The 11,962-nt window shown below is 39.2% G+C and overlaps 1 protein-coding gene across 2 annotated transcripts in view; it reads left to right on the forward strand.

The window, feature by feature from the left end:
* The first annotated feature begins 318 nt into the window (after nucleotides 1–318).
* The window catches only part of Gpr149 (G protein-coupled receptor 149), a 71,750-nt gene continuing 60,106 nt past the window's right edge, over nucleotides 319–11,962 (forward strand). Inside the window, exons 1-5 of one of the 2 annotated variants that reach the window (XM_010636895.2) lie at nucleotides 319–1,449; nucleotides 1,508–1,837; nucleotides 1,918–2,126; nucleotides 2,988–3,180; nucleotides 9,648–10,096. In XM_010636895.2, coding sequence (XP_010635197.1) covers nucleotides 975–1,449; nucleotides 1,508–1,837; nucleotides 1,918–2,126; nucleotides 2,988–3,180; nucleotides 9,648–10,096 — 1,656 coding nt within the window. In that variant the 5' untranslated portion in view covers nucleotides 319–974. Of the gene's footprint in view, nucleotides 1,450–1,507; nucleotides 1,838–1,869; nucleotides 2,127–2,987; nucleotides 3,181–9,647; nucleotides 10,097–11,962 lie in introns of both variants that reach the window. The other variant, XM_033759564.1, reaches the window with a different exon arrangement.

The raw sequence follows: 11,962 nt of genomic DNA on the forward strand, positions 1-11,962 counted from the left end.
ATTCTTATAAATGTCATTGAAGGTATTTTTCCTTCAGTGGATTATGAAGCATGGAAGTTCAGGTAAGAATAAAAGGAGCCTTCAGTTTGGGGAATAACTTGGACTTCTCCGAGGTGATATTCATAGCTCACATCAAGCCTGAACAAATATCTGGACTCGCTTTGTATGTCAAAACCAAAGGGAAAGGCTTAGTGAGAACAGTTTCTTGCTTAGAAAGAGGCAGGCTGATGAGATATACATCATTTTGTTCATGCACTCAACTCCCCTCCCTTTTCTCCGTTTCTCTTCTGCTTGGAGCTGACTCCTCCTTCCTGCAGCTCTGAGGATCACAGGCTGACTGAAGAGCACAAAGGTTGGGATGGAAGCCTTGCTCTCAGGCTCCCTCTGACTGTCTCTCTCTCTCTCTCTCTCTCTCTCTCTCTCTCTCTCTCTCTCCTCTCTCTCTCTCTCTCCCCCCCCTTCCTCGCTCTCCCTTTCCCTCTCCCTCTCTCCTTTTTCCTCTCTGCCATAACAGCTGAAACCTACCTGATAATCTCTCTGCCTTTGAATCTAGCAGCTCTGGAAACAAATGCATTTTATTGCTCTTAGAAGTGAATAGAGTTTGATTAAAACAAGCTGTGAGCTGCTTTACTCCAAGAATCCAGACACCATTGCTTTTTAATCTTCCAGAGGAGCTTTTTCTTTCTTGCCTGAAATTTCTTGCCTGAAATCTTGCCTCCTTGGTGAAAGGGAGTTTTTGGCTTGTTTTTCATTGGAATGTTGAAAACTTTCATTGATGCCTGAAATGGAACCCAATTTTTAAATATGGGCTGAGTCTAAAGGAAACATCCCTGACGTTTTCTGCAGGATTGACCAGAGAAATATCTAGAGAGAAATTTGGTAGGAGAGATGACATCTGTTTGCAGCAGCCATGCTTTCTTTTGAGAAAATCATCAGACTCACTAAGAAAGGAAAGTAAATATTGGTAAAGGACCATGTCTTTCAGTAACTTATTAACAAATGGCTCTAGCCTGCGGAAAGAAAATCAAAATTCTACGGACCTCTCCAATTCGCCAGGAACTCTGAATATCTATCTTTTTTGCTTGACATGTTTGATGACTCTTGCAGCTCTGACAGGCAGCATTTTTTCACTACTTTCCCTGCTGAAAATGCAGAACAAAACTGTCGTGTCCATGCTTGTGGCTTCCTGGTCTGTGGATGATCTCGTGAGCGTCCTGTCTGTGACTATCTTCATGTTTTTGCAGTGGCCAAAGGAGGTCCCTGGCTACTTCCAGTCTCTGTGCACAACCTCTGCCTTACTGTACTTATTCCAAGGCCTCTCGAGCAACTTGAAGGCGACTCTGCTAGTCTCCTATAACTTTTACACGATGCACACGGCTGTGGGGCGTCAGGCAGCGTCCAAAAGCTCCGGTCAGGTTCTCGGAGCGGCGCTGACGGTGTGGGCGGCCAGCCTGGGGCTCTCCGCGCTCCCGCTTTGCGGCTGGGGCGCCTTCGTGCGCTCGGCCAGCGGCCAGCCTGGGGCTCTCCGCGCTCCCGCTTTGCGGCTGGGGCGCCTTCGTGCGCACGCCCTGGGGCTGTCTGGCCGACTGCTCCAGCTCCTACGTGCTGCTCCTCTTCGCCGTGTACGCTTCGGCCTTCGGACTCCTCGCTGGCCTCTCGGTCCCGCTCACTCAACAGTTGCTGTGCTCCGAGGAGCCGCGAAGACTCCACGCCTACTACCAGGAGGTTTCCCGCAGAGCCTCCACTCCCGTGGCCGTGGGCCGTGGGTTTGGACCCGAGCCTCCGGCCGCCGCCGGGACCCGAGCCTGCAGGCCTGGACACCCGGGATCTCTGCACGGCCCCAGGGGCTTCACCAGAAGCACAGCGCAGAAGCGCTTCGCCTTGATCCTGGCGCTGACAAAAGTCATTCTTTGGCAGCCCTTGATGGTAAAAGTGCAGTTGCTCCTAACGCGAGGGTGTGCCGTGGGTTTGGACCCGAGCCTCCGGCCGCCGCCGGGACCCGAGCCTGCAGGCCTGGACACCCGGGATCTCTGCACGGCCCCAGGGGCTTCACCAGAAGCACAGCGCAGAAGCGCTTCGCCTTGATCCTGGCGCTGACAAAAGTCATTCTTTGGCAGCCCTTGATGGTAAAAGTGCAGTTGCTCCTAACGCGAGGGTGTGTGTGCCGGGCTGTGCGAGTGTGTGGAGGCAGCGCGGTTGGAGAAGGCGTCGGCCCGAGACGCGCCTCTAGGTCCGCTTCTCGCTTCCTCTCGCTCGGGGGCCGCGACACACTTTGGAGGAAGGCAGCTCCCCGGGCTGGGCTAGTCAGCCCGGGAGCCTTTGCCACTGAGCACCTCTTTCACAATCGGGGGTCAGAGGAGCTCTGTCGGTCGCGAGCCGCTTAAATTTTCTGTCGTGGCCAAGAGTGTTCTCGTCTCTCGCGGCAAAATCTGGGAATATTCAGAAAAGGAGCGAGGAAGTCAAAGGCAGGTTTTTCCATTCGCGCTTTGTCGTCCTTTCCCGTCTCCTGGGGACGCCGCCCACTCCCGGCAGGGAGAGGAGGAGAGGTGTGATCCCAACGCGGGCAGCAGAGCCCGCTCCGAGGGGGCCGCGACAGGCGCGCCTAGGTGCGGATGGGGGGTCCGGCGGTGGCGCAGACCCTTTGGAGACCCAGCTACCGGTCCCCTGCGCCCCTGCCCGATTCCCTGGGTAGCGACTTGGAGTTGTACTTCGCGCCTCCCCGGTGGCGATTTTAATTAGCAGCGGGTGCAGACCCGGGACTCGAGAGCAGAAGGCGCCGGTGCCTCCGGGATCTGCCTAGGTGGGTGCCTCCCACGGGTCCGAGAGCCCGGCCCTAAAATCCGCAGCGCCAGCCTTAGGAGCGAAGCTCTGGCCCTCGGTCGGAAAAGGGGACGGTAGAAGGGGACGGGCCTGTGCGCTTGCGGGCAAGGCTTGGAAAGCGGAGACTGGGACTGTGGGCTAGTTCTGAAGTTCTCTCACCTTTCCAGATCCACATGGTGGTCAAGCACGTGGCTGGGGTTCAGTGCCTGCCCTTTGAGACGCTCGGCTTTCTCCTAACCCTGCTGGCCTCCACCGTGACCCCGGTGTTCGTCCTGTCTAAACGCTGGACTCACTTGCCCTGTGGCTGCATCATCAACTGCAGGCAGGACGCTTACCCAGTGGCATCTGGGGGGAAAAAAAGTAAGTGTGGTGATTGTGAGCCATGCACGCGCCGTCAAAGACAGAGAGGGGTCTCCGGGGAAAGCGGCCTGGGTAGAGGAGGACGAGTACAAAGGCAAATCCAAATGGTGAATACCGGTGAAGGATGAATGACGCAAAACGGTCCTTAGAGCGGTGTGGGAGTGGGCTTTAAAAGAGTGGGGCTTTGAATCACTCCAAGAGGTATTTGCGTACTGGTGACTGTTTCAGGTAGGAAAGACACGAAGTCATTCGGTGCAACATGATGCACACAGAGGTCATAGTATATTCTATCTAACATAGCTGTTAGACCAGAGTGAAAAATAAATGCCCCCTCCAAGTCTGTGGAAACTGATCTTGATGCAAGCCTGCTGCTAAAAAGAGATTCTCAACATTCTGAAAGGAATTAAAAACATACCGTTATAACTCATTATTACCCAATGGAACAATGAAAAAAGCAGTTTCATTATTTTACTGCTTGTTTTCTTTGAGGATTCTGGAAAGTTTTCAGAGTAATCAGAGCAACTACAAATAGTCCCTAAATAATTTTTCTCAAAACCCCTCAATTTCAAAGGATAGAAGGTGTAGTCTTGTATATGCACATATGAATTTAATCATGAGAGATATATCCATCTGTACTGCACAATATATACTGAGGAATTCACCAAAAGTGGCACTGTGAAACGGGCCTAATTACAAAACTACTATGTACTTGTTTCCACATTCCACAGAAAAAGCTGAGGAGTCAGGAGCATATTGGAAAAGGGTACTATGTTGTTATTCCAGACAAAAGACAGGACGTTCTACCATCTAATAAATATAAGGATGCATTAGTGTATGTTGAATTAATTGTCTCACTGATTGTCCTTTGCTCAGAATAAGCAAATATATTAGACTTTAACAGAAAGAAAGGTTAAATTAAAACAATTCATCTCAGACTATTTTAAGGTTGTAAAAACTGGAGGGTTTCCAAGTATGTTCCACTGCCAATTCCACAACAGGACTATTTTTATAGATATTAGTCACAGACTGGTCTTTTTCATGTATTGATAACGTTTAAAACTTAAAATATCTAGGGACTTTTCAATTTAATACACATTTATTTTTAAGAATGTCATAAAATTCTATTGTAAATAGATGCTTAATTCATTTGTCTTTAGAGTAATGGTAGAACTTATAATAATGGTGTTCTCTGATAAATATTCAGAGGAATAACTCAGAAAAAATTAATAATAAAAGCACTTATAAAAATCATGTAGCAATAAGATATTATTTACAAGCTTTCTCCAGCAGTCTAATAAATGCTAATATTTTGCTACTAAACTAATGAATTATCCTTGTCTTAAAACTTTCAAGATTACTGAGAAGATAATAGTTTCTGTGCTGGCAAAAATGACAAGTATTAGCTGAGTGTTTCAGGACAGGCATTTTCAGAAACTGAGGCATGCCCATATCAGAACATAAAACAAAGCAAAGCGATGATCTAGCATTCCTAGTAAATCGTGTGTCATCTGCACTGAACAAGACAGAAGAGCGTACAATCAAGCTAACCAAACTGTCACTCATATCCTTGAAATTAAAAAGTACCTTTTAAGGGATGGGGATTTAGGTCAGTGGTGCCACCACCTGCCTCAAAACACAAGGACCTGAGTTCTATCCCTGGTACAAACAATATATATATATACAATCAAATTATCATTATTCTGCACTGCTTTTATTTTTATTTGCTTTAAAATTCCAGAAGAAGACTTGAAATATGGACGTTTGTTTTAAAAGATGTAGCTCCTTAAAAATACAACACTGTGAGTGATACTAGTTTAAGATGCTTATAGTTTAAATGTCTCTAGTCCCCGTTGCAATCCAAGTATGCCACAGGGAAATTCTAAGAGTAAAATGGCAGTTTTACTGTATGATGAGCCCCATAAATGCCCTGTTGCTAGGACGGCACAACAGAATTCTGAGGTCCTACAGGTACCCTGTCAGGTAACGTTTGATCAGCCCCACAGTTTTCATTCTTCAGGGGTTGTATGATTAAACTTTTTCTCCTCAACAAACCAATGTACCCCTCTCTTTTACTCTTACCAGTGAACTCCAGAAGCAAGGAAGGGAAAATATCTATTGTTGGTTATATCTGCCATAGGTTCAACTTGAGGAATAAATACATATATTTCTATATTTCAGTTTCAGTGAGTGAGAGTGAGGGACACGCAGCCAGAAATTGAATGTCAGTGCCAAAAAGTAACTTACAGCGATAAGCATCTCTTATGTTTCTAACAATAATATGCATTAGCAGTATCTCATAGCAGGTGTTTTAAATTTTTTTTTACATTTTTATTGGAGTACATTTGCAGTACATAATTATTACACTCATTACGGGCGGTTGGTATAGACACATAATATGTCTCAATTCTTTTTACTTTCACTTCCCCTCTTCTCCTCTCCTCTCCCTCCATATTTTGGTTCTCTTCCCACTTAAGTGATTTTTAACACAGAAGTCTCAGACAGTAGATATATGGGATGGATAAGGCTTTCAAACTCATTTGTTTACCTGAGAAGCTATTTTCTTTTTGTAATTAAACCAAGAGCTAACACTCAAACATATCACAGGAAAATCAAATTTTTAGCTTTTCTCTATTCGAAAAATCACAGTATCTGCTAAGTGACATCACTGTGAAAATACTCACTTTTATAGTATGATGCAACTATGTCTAAAATTGTAATTTCCAAGACATGATTAAACACAAAAGACTAGTGGGCCAGAGGTTTAACTCAGGGGTTCTGCCGCCTGCCTCCCAAGAGCAAAGACCTGAGTTCGATCCTCTGTGCCAAAAAAAAAAAAGACTAGAGTTAATTCATGTTTTATCTAAGGCTGGGAATAGTGAAGCTCTTGTTTTGCATAACAAATACAACATTATTTTTCAGAAGTGTCGTATAGATTTCAAAGGGTACTAGACTTTAAGTTTCTTGCAAGTGATTAGTAAATGAAAGATCTCTACAGAAGTTTTAAATTCAATTAAGTTATGGGTTGTTTGCTTCATGAGCATAAAAGTAAAACTCAGAAACTCCAATTCCTTCAAGGTCTTCTTCCTATAAATAATTCAGATTTTATATATTTTTTCTGTATAAATAATTTCCTCTACTATCACTAAGTGATTCTCCCTATCATGACAAACACAATTCCTGCATGTTGCTTTTTTCTTTCAGTCACTCATTCATTGTGTAAATACTTATTCCAGGAATGGTCACTATGTATCTGACACTGAGCTGCATGTTCAATAAGGAACAAAAATTCGCAGCTCATGACCTTTGAGCTGAATCTCTTGTTTTTCTAAACATACATGAATTTAGCTTAACATGTGGTTTTTAAACAAGTGTTAATAGTTACTTTTAACAAATCTTACTTATGGGCCAAAATTTGAAGATCAGAATATTTTCTATCAAAAATCTATACATCTGTTTTCTCTTTAAAAAACTCAGAATAGCTGACAAAACAGGCTCTGTCCTCATCCCCACCACAATTGGCTCGAGTCAAGGAAACTGCTTTAGAGACAGGAGAGATATTAAAGGCTAGTAACGTACTAGTATTTGCCTTTGTTACTTGTTAGTGTTACTTAATTGGCCCCTATTGACATTTGAGTTTTTCTGCATTTTGTTAATAAGAATTTTAATAAACAGAGTCCTCTAGAATGGCAGTTCATGCCTATAGTCTCAGGTACTGGAAGGCTAGGCAAGGGGATTGAATGTTTGAGGACATCCTGAGTAACTTAATGAGATCCTGCCTCCAACCTAAATTTTTTTAAAGGACTGGTGATGGAGCTCAGTGAGAGAGCACTTCCTTAGCATTCGTAAGGTTGTGGGTTCAATCCCTAGTACTTGCAAAACAGTTTTTTAATGTCTGTGTCTCAAGGAACTTAAAGATGATCACTCTTCGCACTGATTACATTTACTTCAGTTACTTTTTTTTTTCTTTTTATTGAGTTTATTGGTACATTCTAGGTATACAGTTCAGTTACATTCATTACTGGGATCTTGTACCTTTACATGAGCTGCAGTTACTTTTAAACTGTTATTTTTAACATATTTTTGTAGGGTTAATGCATAAACAGATACAATCAAAATAGTAGTCAAAATTTTTCAGTTCCGTGATATTATTAGAACCTATCATATCCATTAGCTACTTTGATCAGAATTTACCTTTTAGTATTTCAGAAAGTAATTTAATAAAAGTTTCTCTTGCTTATATTTTATAATTGATGTATTTCTGACCTAAAAATAATATGTCAGGGTCATTCTGCTTCTATAACAAATTTCTTTCCTGAGTTTCATTACCAGTAAAGCAATTTCATAGAAAGGCTAATTACTCAAATTCTAGTATTAGCTTAAATTTCAAATCGTTTTACCAGATAGGTGATCCCAGTTTATCAGCTTCAGTTTTCTCAAATGTGTGTGTGTGTGTGTGTGTGTGTGTGTGTGTGTGTGTGTGTGTGTGTGTGTGTGTGTGTGTGTGTGTGTGTGTTTGTTTTTTTGGGGGGGGGTTTTTTGTACCAGGCATTGAACTCAGGACCTTGTACTTGTGAGGCAGGTGGTGGAACCACTGAGCTAAATCCCCAGAAATTTTCTCAGTTATGAATAGGACCAATAAACTTTTTAATCAAATAGGATTATTGGTGTGTTAAATGACATTTGCATAACTTAGCCTTAGAATATTTATCACATCATATACTTTGTCACAATCCTACTCTGTTTTTGTAGCCTCTCTCTGACTGCCTCTTGGGCCTTGTAACATGAAGGTATATTCTCCACTAATATTCTGTGCACTTTTTTAAAAATGTGACTCATTTATACTTCTTATATTTCAGAGTTATAATATACAAGTAATAAAATATATAGTCACAGACTTCAGCTTTATCAACTATTAATCATAAAATAAAAAATCCATGACAGTTTTATTTTCTTAATGGTCTTGAATTGCCAATCTGTCAATGTACATCTTTTTTGGAGGAAAGGGAACCCATCCATAATAAAACCATCCTTCTAGTTTCTTCACTTTTCACATTCTCAAACTAGGTTAAAAATTCTAATTTAATTTTACCAGACTATATAACTAGGAAATACAACTACAAATATAAATAAGACAGTGTATAAAATATCATCATCTGTTCCTTCTTTTCCACTTTCTTTGAATAGAAATTTTTCTTGTATTCTGCCTCAAACAACAATGCATTACACTGATAAATTATATTTTTCAGTCAACCAAATTGGTTTGTAAATCTTCAGTTCCAGGAACATTTCAGCCTTAATAGAGTCAGCATATGAATAACTAGGATGTGTTGTAAAGTGAATTAAATTTTGTGTATTATTCCCATAGAAACTTTACAGCTTTTCATAATATATTTTTACCAAAGATAGTTAATGTCTGACTATAAAATACATAACTATCCAAACAAAAAATATCTTTGAAAAAAAGCTAGGTTTTAAAAGATAAAAACTAAAACATTAAAATGCATTTAATTTTTCACCTTGCTCTAACTTCATTCTTAATACATAAACATTGATATTGAATGGCGTTCACACAAAAAATTATGTCATTTTCTACCATATTCTTATTTGTTATTCTAAGATTTTGCAACATATTCACCAATTGTAGTATACCTAGAACACCAGCATATTTAACATAACAAGTTTCCTGCTAACATCACCTTGTAATTAATCACCTTTCTAAAATGTTCCAGTTTAAAAAGATATACTCATTCGTGTTTTATAAATTTATTCCAAATTCATTTGTATGAAATGCTCATTTTATTTTGGAAAAGTTTAAAATTGTATAGCAACATATTATAATATTTAATGTATGGGTTTATAAACATGTAAGCATCAGAAGAAGTATAATTGAAAGTGTAATATCTGTTGGTGCCATTCTAATATTCAGGCTACTTACTAATTAATTGTTAGCAAAGTAAAATTCATAAACAATATCCCAAGACAGGTATAGAAATGGTGGAATAAAAAAATCTAAAACTGAATATATTTGAACTTTCTAACTGGTAGTTTAGTTGTGGTGGTACATGGCTATAATTCCAGCACTGTGGAAACTGAGGCAGGAGGATTGCTGTGACTTCAAGGCCAGCATGGGCTCCATAGTGAATTTAAGGTCAGCCTCAATTGCATAGCAGGATCCTGTCTCAACAAAATTTTAAAAAATTAAAAAATAAAGACTGAAAAAGTCCTGCTGGTTGTATGTATTTCAAGCCCTTCATTGTGCAACTGAGAAAAATTCGGTCCAGACAGAGTGATGATTTGATTTTGTGAGGAATGGTACTTCTATATAATTGACAAGAAGTAATTTAAGATGGTTTTTAACTCATAATGCTTAATTTGAATGTACCTCCTATTTATATTCACTATGTATATGTTATTGTTGTTTATATCTGCCTTACTAATCATGCAATTATGTTATTGCTTTCACTTAGCCAATAGGAAAGGCTTTGAATTCAATCTATCATTCCAACAAAGTTACGGAATTTATAAAATAGCACATGAAGATTACTATGATGATGATGAAAATTCCATATCCTATCACAACCTGATGAATTATGAGTGTGAAACTACGAAAGATTCCCAGAAAGACAACTGTGATATCTTCAATGCCATAAAAGTAGAAATCAGCACCATACCCACTGTGGACAGCTCCACACTAAAAGGCATTAACAAATGCACAAATACTGATGTTACAGAGGCTAAAGAAGATTCTGACAAAGAAAAGTGTGCATTTTCAGACAAAGCAAGAAGCAGTACTACTTATGAAGAAACCACCTTTTATGAAGGTCCAGAAAGAAGGCTATCTCATGAAGAGAATCAGAAACCAGACCTTTCAGATTGGGAATGGTGCAGGAGTAAATCAGAAAGAACCTCTCGTCAGGTAAAGTAAAAGTTGTTCTTGTGAACTAGAAGTGAAACTAAAGGGGCTGGGGATTTAGCTCAGTGATTCTGCCTCAAAAGCTCAAGGTCTCAAGTTTGATCCCTGGTACCAAAAAAAAAAAGTGAAACTAAATATGATAGACATTTAAAAATGCGCTTATTTCATTTAATCAAGGCTAAGAGTAATTTAGCTTTTCTGAGTTAATATCATTTCAAGGTGACTTTTGAAAGACTTAAAATTTTAAAATAATTTCATATTTTATTCAAAATGTATGCATTTTAGAATCAACAAATTTAAAAGAGTTACCCTCTTTCAAAGGGTAAGGCATTTTATTTTATTTATTTTTTTTCCTCATTGAGTTTATTGGTACATTTTAGGTATACAGTAGAGTTACATTCATCATTGGGATCTTGTACCTTTACATAAAAGATCTTGGTTCTCATTTTTCCCCATACTCCTGCCATCCTTTTCACCCCCTCCTCCCTTCCCTATTTACAAAAACTTTATTTCCATTTTTTCATTTTCTCATATTTTTTTCTTTTCCCTTATTACCTTTCCCCTACTCTTCCCAATTTCCCTAAACCTTTAGCCCTTTTCTTTCTATTTCACATTGTCAATTATACCATTAGGGTCTTATTTACAGTTATAGTTTTTCACACCAGAGAAACTATTCAGCATTTACATGTGTGACTTATTTATTTCACTTTCATATCCTCAATATGCATCCATTTTCCTATGAATGACTCATTGTAATTTAATCTTAAGAAATATGCTTAAATCCAGACTAGACTCTGACAACTCATGCTTCTGAGTTAAATTTAGTTAACTTGTACATTCTATTTGTTTCTACTTCAATCCCACAATATTTTACAAGTCTTCAAGAGAAGTTTTCCTTGTTATTTAAAAACAAACATGTACAAAACTAGCAGCGACAAGGGTTGCCCTTTCAGCTATAACTAGAGAGCCTGTCTGCCTATCTTACTATAGAACTAGTCCTTCCAGAACCTAGCAAGGAAAAATATATCAGAATACATTCAATGAGCCAAATATCCCTTTAAATGTGAAAAAATGCTATGTTAGTGTTTTTAAACAAAAGAATTCACATGAATCTTTTCTCTTTCACACCTAGATTCTAGCCTGCTAAGAATCATAAAGTGTCTTTTTCATTTTATTCAAATTAGAGTGTGATATTGATCAGAGACTGTTCTCCCAAACTTTGTCTGGTAATTAAGTTGTTCTTGATTTCTACACTATTGATTTACTAGAAAGAAGGAGAGGTTTTTTTTTTCTACATTATTTAATAGAAATCTGAGTCTATTTGTACCTCATCTCTGTAAAAAAAGTAATTCCAGAAATATTTTGCCAGGAAGAATAAATTCATTGATTAAAAATATGATTACAGGTCACCCGTATAAATACGAGCAGGATAATTTGAGAAATTTCCCCCCACTGGTTAAGTAAAACTAGTATTATCGTTCTGATATCATTATCTAAGACTTAAGTAGTAAAACAAATATATAAAACATTATTAGAAAAAATGATTTGGCATATAGTTTGGCCATTAGGACTCAAAAACAATCAGTAAATATTTGCTATTAATTGAATAATATAATGAAAACTGGAAGTCAAAGTGCACAATGTTCTATATTTTTAAAACAATGTTTCCTCAGCTAAGAGAGGAATTCTTATACTTTCTTTAACAATTTTACCCTAAATAATCTAAATCTTCTCATTTTCTTGCACTTAAAAATTTTTTTTGTTTTGTTTTGTTTTTGGTACCGGGGATTGAACTCGGGTCCTTGAGCTTGCAAGGCAGGCCACTGAACCACTGAGCTAAATCCCCGGCCCTAAAAATTAAATAATATT

This window comes from Fukomys damarensis, unplaced genomic scaffold (genome assembly GCF_012274545.1).
Source record: "Fukomys damarensis isolate Sample0158 unplaced genomic scaffold, DMR_v1.0_HiC HiC_scaffold_37, whole genome shotgun sequence".
Taxonomy (NCBI): domain Eukaryota; kingdom Metazoa; phylum Chordata; class Mammalia; order Rodentia; family Bathyergidae; genus Fukomys; species Fukomys damarensis.